General features: G+C 32.9%; 1 protein-coding gene across 1 annotated transcript in view; it reads left to right on the forward strand.

The window, feature by feature from the left end:
* Positions 1 to 13,838, forward strand: part of LOC134694343 (low-density lipoprotein receptor-related protein 2-like) — a 111,325-nt gene that overhangs the window by 45,593 nt on the left and 51,894 nt on the right. The window contains exons 35-42 of the mRNA XM_063555348.1: positions 1,846 to 1,971; positions 3,123 to 3,224; positions 4,002 to 4,208; positions 5,619 to 5,754; positions 7,162 to 7,333; positions 8,656 to 8,769; positions 11,866 to 11,974; positions 12,711 to 12,836. Of these exons, the coding sequence (XP_063411418.1) occupies positions 1,846 to 1,971; positions 3,123 to 3,224; positions 4,002 to 4,208; positions 5,619 to 5,754; positions 7,162 to 7,333; positions 8,656 to 8,769; positions 11,866 to 11,974; positions 12,711 to 12,836 (1,092 nt within the window). The remainder of the gene's footprint in view (positions 1 to 1,845; positions 1,972 to 3,122; positions 3,225 to 4,001; positions 4,209 to 5,618; positions 5,755 to 7,161; positions 7,334 to 8,655; positions 8,770 to 11,865; positions 11,975 to 12,710; positions 12,837 to 13,838) is intronic.

A 13,838-nucleotide genomic window follows, 5' to 3' on the forward strand; every position in this document is an offset into this window, starting at 1 on the left:
GTGAATTCATAAGTTTTTGGCAAGGTTGAAAGAGGTCCAAAAATGGCTAACAGTTTGGTATGCAATGTTAGTAAGATGCCACATTCTGAATTACGTGTGAAATACTTGTCATTGGACGAGGTGGTATGATTGCCTATGAGACATCTCTCCACTAGTGACCAAATAACTTAGAAATTAACAACTTAAGTCACCATACGCCCTTCAACTGTGAGAAAGAAAACTACTGCATAGTCAGTAATTATAGAAGCCCTGAAATGACAAATGTAAAATAATTACAGTGACGAAACCAACCGCTTAATTAATGTACAAAATAATGAAAGAAAAACAAATGTAATATTTATAGCAACAAATGACAATCCCTCTTTGCATTGCCTTGTTTTCAAATAGAAAATGTTCTTGACAATTTTTTGTTATTGTTGGAAATTCGCTGTTTTCAAAATTAGATAATTATCAATAAATATAGATTCTTACACTGTAACAAGTGTATTACGATATTTCTCCACTCGAGACAGTTAAATTTTATTATTTAAAGCGCGAGGCTTGCCGAGCCCTTTAAATAATAAAATTTAACTTTCGAGAGTGGAGAAATATCGTAATACACGAGTTATAGTGTCAGAATCTGTTTCTCTAATGCTTTTTATCGTTCTTTTTCAAAGATTTTCAGAAAATTGTGCTCTTTATAAGCGACGTCATCAGGCAAGGTCGCCTTTTTTCATGACGTCACAATAGGAAAATTGAGAAGAAAACAAAACATTTTGACGTCATAATCAAATTTCGACTAATCATTTGCCGAGAACAGATTTTTCACTAGTGAGGAGAAATATTTTTCTCACACCGGTCAGGAAATGTGAAAATAGCACAAAAATTAGAGAAACCATGTTTTCAGACTGAAAATATTCATGATATTTTCTGTTCTCCATTTGAAATTTGGTACCCTAATTTATCTTACTTACTCAGTGCAAGATTTTTTCAGAACACACTAATATCAACTGGTTATTTGACCAACCACATTTCCACATGTTTCAGTCCAAGATGGGAGATGAAATTGAGAATGGAAATGGGGAATGTGTCAAAGAGACAACAAACTGACCATAGTAAAAATAGTAGAAGGTCACCAACAGGTCTTCAATGTAGTGAGAAAATCCAGCACCCGGAGGCGTCCTTCAGCTGTCCCATAATCAAATATATACTAGTTCAGTGATAATGAAAGCCATACTTATATTCCAAATTGTACACAAGAAACTAAAATTAAAATAATATAAGACTTAAAAAGGCCAGAGGCTCCTGACTTGGGACAGGCGCCAAAATGTGGCGGGGTTAAACATGTTTATGAGATCTCAACCCTCCCCCTATATCTTGAGCCAATGTAGAAAAGTAAACGCATAACAATACGCACATTAAAATTTAGTTCAAGTATATAAATGTGAACAGTAGTACAATCTTTATTGCATACTTTACCTTTACCAAACATAACAATATCAGGTGAAACATTTGTGTCTATTCAAATTATTTTTAGCAGTAGTTCTTAATTAAAAAAAAAATATTATAAAAAATAACTTTAAAGACAATTTTATACATCATAGGGTAGAAAAGTTACTTGTTCATTCAAATATTTACAAGAAGTAGTTCATATTCAAACTTATATAGTCTTTTATAGCTGACTATATGCGGTATGGGCTTTGCTCATTGTTGAAGGCCATACAGTGACCTATAATTGTTAATGTTTGTGTCATTTTGGTCTTTTGTGGATAGTTGTCTCAATGGCAGTCATACCACATCTTCTTTTTTATATTTATTTGGATATTTTCATTCGCAAATAACATAAAAACATTGTACACATTATAGGGCAGAAAAATCCATGTTCCTCTACAACATGTGATCAGCTCTGTTTCCCAACATCTTCCAAACAATATCAGTGTGAGTGTGGAACAGGATACAGTAAAACACCAGATAGTAGTGCCACCTGTTCAGGTAAGTTAGACCTAGGTAAAGGGAAATAACTCTTTAACTCATCTGTATGTTTATGTCAACCATTTTCATCAAAATATTCTAAGCTTCTAGGTTACATAGATTATTTCCAATCTGTTTCAGATAAATGCTTTAAATACATTGATGAAACTTGACTTTTACAAACGCATCACTGAATTAAAGAGTTATCTCCCTGAACCAAGGTATACCCCTGTAATGGAATGGAGAAAATTGTTTTCCTTTCGTCCGTCTGTCCTGCTGCAGTTAGAAGTTTTTGGTCAATGTAGTTTTTGATGAAGTTGAAGTCCAATCAACTTGAAAGTTAGTACACATGTTCCCTATGATATGATCTTTTTAATTTTAAGGTTCACTGAACATACAAATTGATCGTGCGAGTGGGACATCAGTGTACTGTTGACACATTCTTGTATTAAAAAGCTGTATTTGAAAATAAACATATAACTTTTATTTTGCTTTTTTAGTTCCATTATCTATATACTATCAATGTATAGCAGTCATTTAAAAGGTTTTTTTTAATTTTAAAATAGAGGAGCAAGCATCCTTTTGTTACCCTTTAGATTATACACCTAATGACTGGTTGTGCGGGTAATAGCAAGTTAGTTGTCCCTTAGAAACCAACTATTGCTCGAGGCAAAGCTGAGAGCAATAGTTGGTATGGGAAGGGACAACAAACTTGCTATTACCCGCACAACCAAGTGTTTTATTATACTGATGAACACAGTAATTAAGTGTATACCAAATTAACTAATTTTCTAAAAGTGTACTAATATCATCTGAAAGAAAAGAAAAGAAATGTCACATAACTTGACATGCACAAGATGAACTAAACCGAATTTTTTTTATAGTTCTTCTTGTATTTGTAAATATTTCATTAATTGCAATTAAGACAAGAAATTCATGCCTTAAATTTTCCTGCATATGATAAATTTAAGCTTAAGTACACCAAACGCAAATTCAGTTTTAGAATATAACTACAGAACCAATATTATGAATAAAGTACAATATTTTAGATCTTTAAAAAATGTGCGCGAAGATTTTCTCTCGTTTATAGCACAATTATTTCATTATTTTTTATATAGAAAAAAGATACTGATGAATAATAGTAAATAATATTACCTCCTTATGTTTTGTAGCCAGCACCACTTTTGCAGTAGTATCACAGTCCAGTATCATCAGAGGGATAGCTATCAATGCCAGGGATCATGAAGATGCTATGGTACCAATTAGAGGATATGGTATGCTTTATACAAACTCAAAACTTCACCTAGACAGGAACTCAACAACACAACTTAACCAAATAAATTTACATTATAATAAATTCTTTAACTGGTGTCTGTACAATATGTAAAGCTCTAAAGCTGTAAAGCTCTAAATCATGTTTGGAGAAGGGCGTAAAGGGGGTTATCTGCAAGGAAGAACGAAATACATTGCCAATTCAGGATAAATAAACAATTAAAAATGTCTTGCATGTTGATATTTTTACTGATATCACAAAGCACGATGAAAAACGAACCTTTTTCACGGCTGCACATGACATAAAAATAGCAAAACATGTTGCAGGAAATCACCCTTTACCACCTCTTTTGAGTTCTGGAAATCTCAATATCATTTCTCAGGACTTACCCTTATGTTAAAGCTGAAGAAGAATAAAAGGAAAATGTTGTCTTTGCAAATTTAAAGCTTATGGATTAGTAATAAAAGGATCAATTGTAAAACCTAAAATGATCACTCCTTAAACAATAAAAACAAATGGATTTTTAATGTAAATACTTGTCATGTCGATTAAATAATTTTTTACTGGTTACCAATTTTGGTGGACTGAGGAAAAAGTTATTTTTTTGTAAATGTTTGATTTTGGGGTTTTACTTAAGTTGGATAAAAACGTTTTGAAAATTTTATATTTAGTTAAAACACAAAATTTTAAAAAATCTGCATCCCACGAACATGAATGAATCCACATGTACAGTATATGTTAAATTTATTTTCTAAATTCTGTGAAATTTTTATTTTAGACCGAGTTGCATTACATGTAGATGTCCATATTACTGGCGGACATATTTATTGGTGTGACTACGACAGTACTGGGCTGAAGGGAGGTAGCTCTAATGGTGTCCGTAGAATTAAACAAGACGGCACAGGGTATCAAGAAGTGATTCAAGCAGGGATAGGGATTAAACCTGCCGATGGAATACGTGGAATTGCTGTGGATTGGATTGCAGGTAGAATTAATTGCTTTAAATTATATATATAAAGAAGAAGATGTGATATGACTGCCAATAAGACAACTCTCTCTACAAGAGACCTAATGGCACAGAAATCAATAACTATAGGTCACTGTATGCACTTCAACAATGAACAAAGCCGCATAGTCAGCTATAAAAGGCCCTGAAATGACAATGTAAAACACTTATATAACAACAAATTATTTGGGTTGGTAAAATTAAGTTCTTTAAAAAAAAAATGAGACAGTTAAAAATTAGGGTAAAAAGGGATATGATAATCATACTGATAGTTTAGTTTGAGCATTTCAAAATGGTCCAAAAGTAGAAAATGTAGTGGTCATCTTGAATTAATTTATTTTCCCCCACTCTTAAGGGTGTTAGCTTCTCAGTTTCCAAGTAATAAACTGTTCAAAACACTAGTTTATATAGAAAGGGGATTAATAAAGGAATCCAAAGAGCCAAAAAAAATAATAGGTCACCGTGCTTGTTTTCAAGATATTAGCCATTGAAATTTTGGTGGGAAAATATTTTCTCTTGACATTTTATAGCTTTATCATTGACAAGTTGAAGTTCTCAAAAACTGTTAAAAAGTAATTAAAATTTTATAAGACTTTTACAGATGGCTTATTATTATACATGTAAAAGATTTACAAAAAGAAAAATGGAGGTCACGTGGCAAATTTTTTCAAGGCATTCAAATTGATAAAACCAGAGGATTTTGAAAATCTGACAATAAATCTAAAACATGACATCCTTAAGATTTGGGGCTTTGTAATCACCATACATATTCATCAGTTTTTCTGTCACCAGATTTTTCAAACAAATTTTTTTTCACTTTTTTCAGAAACTAATAAACAGAATAACTTCATGTTTGTATTTTAAAAGAAGCTCAATAGTAATTTGTTGCTTTATTTTCTAAGCCCCAGTTTTGTCTATTCTGGATACTCGATCTATTATTGACTTCTTCATTTGATAGCCATACCCGTAGCCAGGGGGGGTTCGGGGGGTTTCGGACGAACTCCCCCTTGAAAACTAATAAGCACTGTTAAAGTCGATGTTCTGTTCGAATTGTGACTGTTAAAGTCGAGTTTGTGAGTCAAACGAACCCCCCTTTGGAAATTCCTGGCTACGGGCCTGATAGCTGATTTTCAGAAGACTTAATAAATATTTTTGTTAATTAAGTGTAATTTTGTGTGAAATAGAACTGCAGCTGGATTAACTTTTGAATAATATTGAGAATGAAAATGGGAAATATGTCAAAGAGACAATAACCATAACAAAGAGCAGACATAAGTCTACATTGAAGTCTGCATACATATTGTACTTGATTTTTGATCGAAAATATGATAAACCTCTTACTATTAAAAGAAATATTGCTGAAGTCTATGAATACTATATATTTTTAAGGTAATCTGTATTTCACAACATCCAAGAATTATGATACTTACCTAGAAGTGGCTAAATTAGATGGTAGTCATCGATTGGTCCTCGTCAAGGAGAAAATGTCATCACCTAGAGCCATTGCTGTTAATCCAATAAAAAGGTAATAATCCTAATTTCTCATAATTCAAAGCCACCTGAATCATCTAATATCAATAGTCCCTGAGTCACACACGTGATAGGACTTCACTTGAGTGAAAATATTTGAAAGGGAAAAAAAACAAAACCTGAAGGTCAGTGAAAACTTCTGAAGTTGGTGTAACTGAACAAAAAAAAATATAAAAAAAAAAATTGTAAGGGTTCCGCGGAACCCAGTGTCTCGCCTTCTTTTGCTGTAAATCGCAGGCTCAACAAAATTTGAGGAAAAAAATCAATAAAAATATTCCTCTTGATACTATCTTTTGATTGGATTGTAAGAAGCTTCTGTCCATGTTTGGTAAAAATCTAGGATAGTTAATGAATCTAATAAATGTTTTGGAAACTTTAACTGCAGACTGTATGTAATGTTAACTGGAAGAAAAACTAAGTCCATTTAAAAGTAAAATACGGAAAAAATGGATTAATTTTTTTACAAAATTTACTTCTGGATACTATCTTATGATCATCAATAAGCTTCTGTCCAAGTTTGGTACAAACCCAGGATAGTTAAAGAAAGTTATTAAAATTTTAAAAATTTTAACCACAGAGTGAATGTAATGTTTCCCCGCAGAAAAACTAAGTCCATTTAAAAATAAAATACGGAAAAAGTGGATTTATTTTTTTACAAAATTTACTTCTGGATACTATCTTATGATCATAAATAAGCTTCTGCCTAAGTTTGGTACAAACCCAGGATAGTTTGAGAAAGTTATTAAAATTTTAAAAACTTAAACCACAGACTGAATATAATGTTTCCCCGCAGAAAAAACTAAGTCCATTTATAAGTAAAATACGGAAAAAATGGAATTTTATTTTCACAAAATTTACTTCTGGATACTATCTTATAATCATAAACAAGCTTCTGTCCAAGTTTGGTAGAAATCCAGTACAGTTTAAGAAAGTTATTAAAATTTCAAAAACTTAACCACAGAGTGAATATTTGTGGACGCCACGCCGACGACGCCGACGGAAAGTAGGATTGCTTAGTCTCGCTTTTTTCGACTAAAGCCGAAGGCTCGACAAAAATGAATAAATAATATTGTATTTTATAATGTTTTGTTTACTACTCTTAGAATAGTATTTAAAAGTAATATTGTATCAACATGGCAGACAAATTCATACTTTAAAAGTTTGGTTCAGACCATTTTAGAGAATTTTATATGATGCCCAAGAAATTCCTTTATTTGGCTGCCAATCTAAAAAGCAAACAATTATAAATCTCAATCTGAGGATATAATTCCTTACTTGTGAATAATAAAATGTTGGTTATTCATCAGCTAGCTAGAGCTGTAACCCAATCCTTTTTTCCTCCAAAAAATCCCTAGCAATGTGTTTTAAATATGCTTAAATTTTGCCATTTTCTAATTTGTAGATATCTGTATTGGGTAGACAGTGGACAGTTTCCAAAGATAGAACAAGCAAGGCTAGATGGAACCGAACGTAAAACCTTGGTAACCAATGGCATTAGATATCCAAGGGGAATAACTGTGGATATTGATACACATGATGTATACTGGGTTGATTCAGTTGTAGATACCATTCAGGTAGGTCAAAAGTGTGATTCTTTTAGTTCAGGAAGATTCAGTGTCTTCCATCAGCCAACATGGAATATGAAATAGCAGAAAAGAATTGGTTAGATCTTTTATGAAATATAATTTTGAGAGAATAATGTGATTCATTTCTAAGATTTTTCATCTACATTTTAAAAAGTTGTGTGTATTTTCTTATTTTAATTTTTACAGATACAGATTTTTTTTTGATTTTTTTCAACTCGACCATACAAGGGTGAGAAAACTCAAGGAAATGTAATATGAATAGTAAATTTACCTATTTTGTCTTGCTGCTTGAAAAAAGTGTCTTGCCCTCCATTTTTAGCTCACCTGGCCCGAAGGGCCAAGTGAGCTTTTCTCATCACTTGGCGTCCGTCGTCCGTCGTCGTCGTCGTCCGTCGTCGTTAACTTTTACAAAAATCTTCTCCTCTGAAACTACTGGGCCAAATTAAACCAAACTTGGCCACAATCATCATTGGGGTATCTAGTTTAAAAAATGTGTGGCGTGACCCGCCAAATCAACCAAGATGGCCGCCATGGCTAAAAATAGAACATAGGGGTAAAATGCAGTTTTCGGCTTATAACTCAAAAACCAAAGCATTTAGAGCAAATCTGACATGTGGTAAAATTGTTTATCAGGTCAAGATCTATCTGCTCTAAAATTTTCAGACGAATCAGACAACCCATTGTTGGGTTGCTGCCCCTGAATTGGTAATTTTAAGGAAATTTTGCTGTTTTTGGTTATTATCTTGAATATTATTATACATAGAGATAAACTGTAAACATCAATAATGTTCAGCAAAGTAAGATTTACAAATAAGTCAACATGACCAAAATAGTCAGATGACCCCCTAAGGAGTTATTGTCCTTTATAGTAAATTTTTAACCATTTTTCATAAAATTTGGTAAATTTTACTACCAGTAACATTTTCCAGAGAAACTACTGGGCCAAGTTCATTATAGATAGTGATAATTGTAAGCAGCAAGAATGTTCAGTAAAGTAAGATGAAAAAACATGTCACCATCACCAAAACACAATTTTGTCATGAATCCATCTGCTTCCTCTGTTTAATATTCACATAGACCAAGGTGAGCGACACAGGCTCTTTAGAGCCTCTATTTTTTTCTGTAAGAACATTGACTATATAGCTAGTACAGAATGATTGATGTTAAGGATATTTTTATTTATGAAAAACGTTTTTCCTGTTAATTAAAATTGTGAAAAAGAAATAATGTGTGTGATATTTATTTTGTTGATATTTAGGAAGCATTTCAACAATAGCATGCAGCATATTTTCTTTTTTTTTCTTTTACAGAAAATATCGTTCAGTGGTGGAAATCGACAGTATGTGAGGACGAATTTACCATCACCCTTTGGAATATCTGTCTTGAAAAATTACATTTACTGGGTTGACAGAAATCTGAAACAGGTAAAGTAGTATTTAATAGTAAAGGCAAGAAGCTTATTTCACTTTTTAAATAATGTAAAATTGTATTATAATAAATGATAAAAAAAACTAATTGTACTTTTTTGGGGGAAAAAAGATGATCAAAAAAAAATTTACTGGTAGGACAACATGATAACATCTTAACTAGATTTACTGCCCTTAAATGATTTTTTTTTTTACTAATTTCTATACTGTGGATTCATTATTTTTCGTGGGTACCAATTTTCGTGGTTTGAGGAAAACTTACATATTCGTGGATATTTAATTTTGTGCTTCAAACAAAGTCTACACTCATTCCTTTAGAACATTTGTTATTCGTTGAACAGTTGAATTCGTGGTTCTCCTTTACCCACGAAATCCACGAAAATTGGTATCCAACAAATATTAATGAATCCACAGTATTATAAAAGATATTTTGAAAATTTTGATAGATAGGTATTAATTGCTAATATAATAAGTTATCATCAATACAAGACCTACAAAAATGTTACTTAGCAAGAACTACAAAGATAAAGCAAACACAACTTATTGTAACAAAGGGAAAATAATTATTAGAATGACATATTTGTAAAAGGTGAGTAATGCCGACTCCTGGTAGCCACTTGTCCTTGAATTATTTTCATACCTTATTTCCTGGGCAAAATTTAGAATAAGAAAAATTTATCCTGTAGCTATAATTAAAACATCAAAGAATACTAGAACACACCCGCGAAATCGCGGGCATTCAGAGCGTAATTTAAAGTATGTAAAGTGTTGTTGGAAGAATTTTGTAAAATATTGAATGACTGGAAAATTTCAGCAAAAGTATCATAAGTCATAGGTTATTTGGGACAGGAAAATGCTTTTTTTTATCCCCCCTCCTTTATTTCCAATATTCCCATTTTTTGGTTCTCTATCAATTTCAATATGAACATACATTTAGTATGTTATGAACATTCAAGTAAGGAGCCTGTAATTCAGTGGTTGTTGTTTGTTTATGTGTTACATATTTGTTTTTCGTTCATTTTTGTGTACATAAATAAGGCCGCTTATTTTCTGGTTTGAATTGTTTTACATTGACAGTTCGGGGCCTTTTAAAACTGAGTATGTGGTATGGGCTTTGCTCGTTGTTGAAGGTCATACGGTAGCCTATAGTTGTTAATATCTGTGTCATATTGGTCTCTTGTGAAGAGTTGTCTCAACATGGCAATCATACCACATCTTCTTTTTTTTGTAATCAATGAATTTTGTAAAATTTTCAGAAAAGGTATCAAAAGTTCAGATGAATAATTGTAGCGCTTATCTGTATATTATGAACATTCATTACTATATAAATGTAGTGTATTTACTTTCAATTCGAAGTTTACTAATCGATCCATAGTGGTCATTGATAAAGTATACAGACCCTCTCTATTTAACAAACTCTGTGAATGCCGTGGATAGTTAACTTGAAAATAATAGCAGATAGAATTTTGAAAATATACTTTATTCTTTGTATATGTATGTTCAAAGTATACAGAAAAGTATACAGACCTTCTCTGTTTAATAAACTCTGTGACTGCCATGGATAGTTAACTTGAAAATGATAGCAGATAGAATTTTGAAAATACAGACCTGCCAACTATCCCGATTTTCGCGGTATCATCCCGACTTTTACCCCTCAACCCGAATCCCGATATCGGGATCGTAAAATAGGTCAAAATCCCGATTTTCAACAAATATACCCGAAAAATTATTGTTTACCGATTTTGAAGTTTTTCTGATCAATTTTAAAAAATCAATCATTTTACCTGGAGACATATTATGACAAGACCCTACGCTAATCAACAGTCACAACAGGTGTCATAATTAGAAGTTGTATGTAATCAGATTACCTAATGCACAATGGGTCGTAACAGTCCTCAAAATTAATTTGTATACACAAATTTGGTCAAACAGCCTTTCAATTTTAATCAATTTATCATGCAAACACAATTAGCAACATTTGCCGTAGTTCCACAGCAAAATCATAATTAATTGAAAGATGAGAACTGTAATGAACTCGCAAGAAAACATCGTTTATCTTGAAATCTGTTTTATTTTTTAAACCAGACTTGTGTGTCTGTTGATTTATAATATCGACGCCATTTTTGTTTACACTTCTACTGTGTTACTGTATAAGCCTCCGCCCGTAAGAGCACCTCTGCATGCAAAGAAAGATAACTTAAATTTTATCCATTTTCTCATTGATACTGATAAGACCAAGAGTAAGCCTGACTAAATCAAAATCTGTCTTCATCCTTCTTACTTTAGGACATGTAGTTTTAGGTGTTTTGAGTCAATGTTCATAGATGAGAAGGTCTTTGGAGGGGAGAAAGGGGGGTCTCTACTTTGAATCCTTTATTTTTAATGCCATTTTCTCAGTTATTTTGTCAATTTTATAATTTATAGTACAAGAATCATGCAAATAAAAGAAAACAAGGCCTACAAGCTCATCATTAGTATACCATATAAAGAAAAAAGAAGAGAACTTAGACTATTTTAGGAGTAAAAAACAATGCTCACAGAAAAGTCGCTAAAATTGTAACCCTTAAAATTCTTGTCGCGCGCTAAATCCCCCATGGAGATTTTCAAAAGTTGGCAGGTCTGAAAATACACTTTACTCTTTCTATATTCGAAGTTTACAAATCGATCCATAGTGGTCATTGATAATTAAAGTATACAGACCCTCTCTATTTAATAAACTCTGTGACTGCCGTGGATAGTTAACTTAAAAGAAAATGATAGCAGATAGAATTTTGAAAATACACTTTATTCTTTGTATATGTATGTTCAAAGTATACAGAAAAACGCAAACCAGAAGTCTAATCTTACTTAAAATTTCGTCCAATGACGGAACAATATCCGAATGCCTTTTTTCTCGTTTTTCTCCAAAAATAACTCAATCTGAATAATCATATGAATGGATGACAAATGCCACTATGCACTGTACCTATAGGACACAGAGGCCTGTTGATTAATTTATTGTGGAAAGAAGAGAAGCGACACCAAAAATGAGGTCTTCTCATTTAATAGTATAGATTTCTGAATTTACAGTGATTGAATGTGTGATATTTGCAGGTATTTAAAGCCAGTAAGAACGGTATTAGCAGAACACCAATAATTATCAAGAATAACTTGGAACATCTAAGAGACATTGTCATCTTTGATGAGGAACTGCAACCAAATGGTAAAAGTTAGATTTGATAGTTTGAATTAGATATCATGATTTTTCAGTCAAACAGATATTTGGACAAAATTCTTGACTTAGACCGACTCTAGGAAATAATCATTTACTGAAAGAAGTTTAATTGCTGTTTTTTATGATATATATCTGCTCTGGGTTCCATCATTTCTTCTGCATTCTTTTCCATCTGCTCATCCAATTAGGAGATAACTGTATTGTATTTTAAGCTCCGACGGCATCAATTGGGGATTTGATGGTCACAAATCAAGTTTACTGGCGACGTGTTAGCAGAGACAATAAACGGGTATTTGCTACCATCAAATCCCAAATTGATGCCGTTGGAGCTTAAAATACAATATTGTTATCTCCATTCTAATGAAACTGACAGAAAACAACATTAAAACATGTATTTAAAATCTGGCATATGCCGTCTGCGCTTGCGTGTACATCCCATAGCATCAATTGTCAATTGATGCCATGTAAGAAAGTGACGTTATCCAATCAAAATGAACGTTACAAATGTTGTTGCATTAGAATGAAATGTTGAAAGTGTTTTCAAAGGAACATTCAACAAAAATGTGGAATTAGTCATTGTAAGGTTAGAAAATGCTTCATACAAATAATGCTATCAAAATCTAATATGTAATGTTTTATTTTAGCAAAACTTATCCAATGGCATTTTACGCAATCATAGAAATTTGTGAACTTACAGAATCTTACCTCTGTTTATGTTTTTCAGCGTCAAGTCCATGTGCTATTGACAATGGTGGATGTGAACAGTTGTGTTTTGCCTATCCAAACCAGACTACTTCTGTGTGTGATTGTTCTACAGGAAATCTGGCATCTGACAATACATCATGTGAAGGTACTAAACAGACACACACACACATATATCATACAAACATGCACACTTACATACTCACATGCACACACTAACAGACTCGCACCCTATCCAAACCAGACTACTTCTGTGTGTGATTGTTCTACTGGAAACCTGGCATCTGATAACAAATAATGTGAAGGTATTAAACAGACACACACACACACATAAGCATGCACACTAACATACTCACACCCTATCCAAACCAGACTACTTCTGTGTGTGATTGTTCTACTGGAAATCTAGCATCTGACAACACATCATGTGAAGGTACTAAATACACACACACACACATACAAACATGCACACTAACATACTCACACCCTATCCAAACCAGACTACTTCTGTGTGTGATTGTTCTACTGGAAATCTAGCATCTGACAATACCTCATGTGAAGGTACTAAATACACACACACACACATACAAACATGCACACTTACATACTCACACCCTATCCAAACCAGACTACTTCTGTGTGTGATTGTTCTACTGGAAATCTAGCATCTGACAATACCTCATGTGAAGGTACTAAATACACACACACACACATACAAACATGCACACTTACATACTCACACCCTATCCAAACCAGACTACTTCTGTGTGTGCTTGTTCTACTGGAAACCTGGCATCTGACAATACCTCATGTGAAGGTACTAAATGCACACAAACACACATACACATGCACACACTAACAGACTCAAACCTATCCAAACCAGACTACTTCTGTGTGTGCTTGTTCTACTGGAAACCTGGCATCTGATAACACATCATGTGAAGGTACTAAATACACATACACACATAAGCATGCACACTAACACACTCACACCCTATCCAAACCAGACTACTTCTGTGTGTGATTGTTCTACTGGAAACCTGGCATCTGACAATACCTCATGTGAAGGTACTAAATACACACACACACACATACAAACATGCACACTAACATACTCACACCCTATCCAAACCAGACTACTTCTGTGTGT

This window comes from Mytilus trossulus, chromosome 13 (genome assembly GCF_036588685.1).
Source record: "Mytilus trossulus isolate FHL-02 chromosome 13, PNRI_Mtr1.1.1.hap1, whole genome shotgun sequence".
In the NCBI taxonomy this organism is placed as follows: Eukaryota; Metazoa; Mollusca; class Bivalvia; order Mytilida; family Mytilidae; genus Mytilus; species Mytilus trossulus.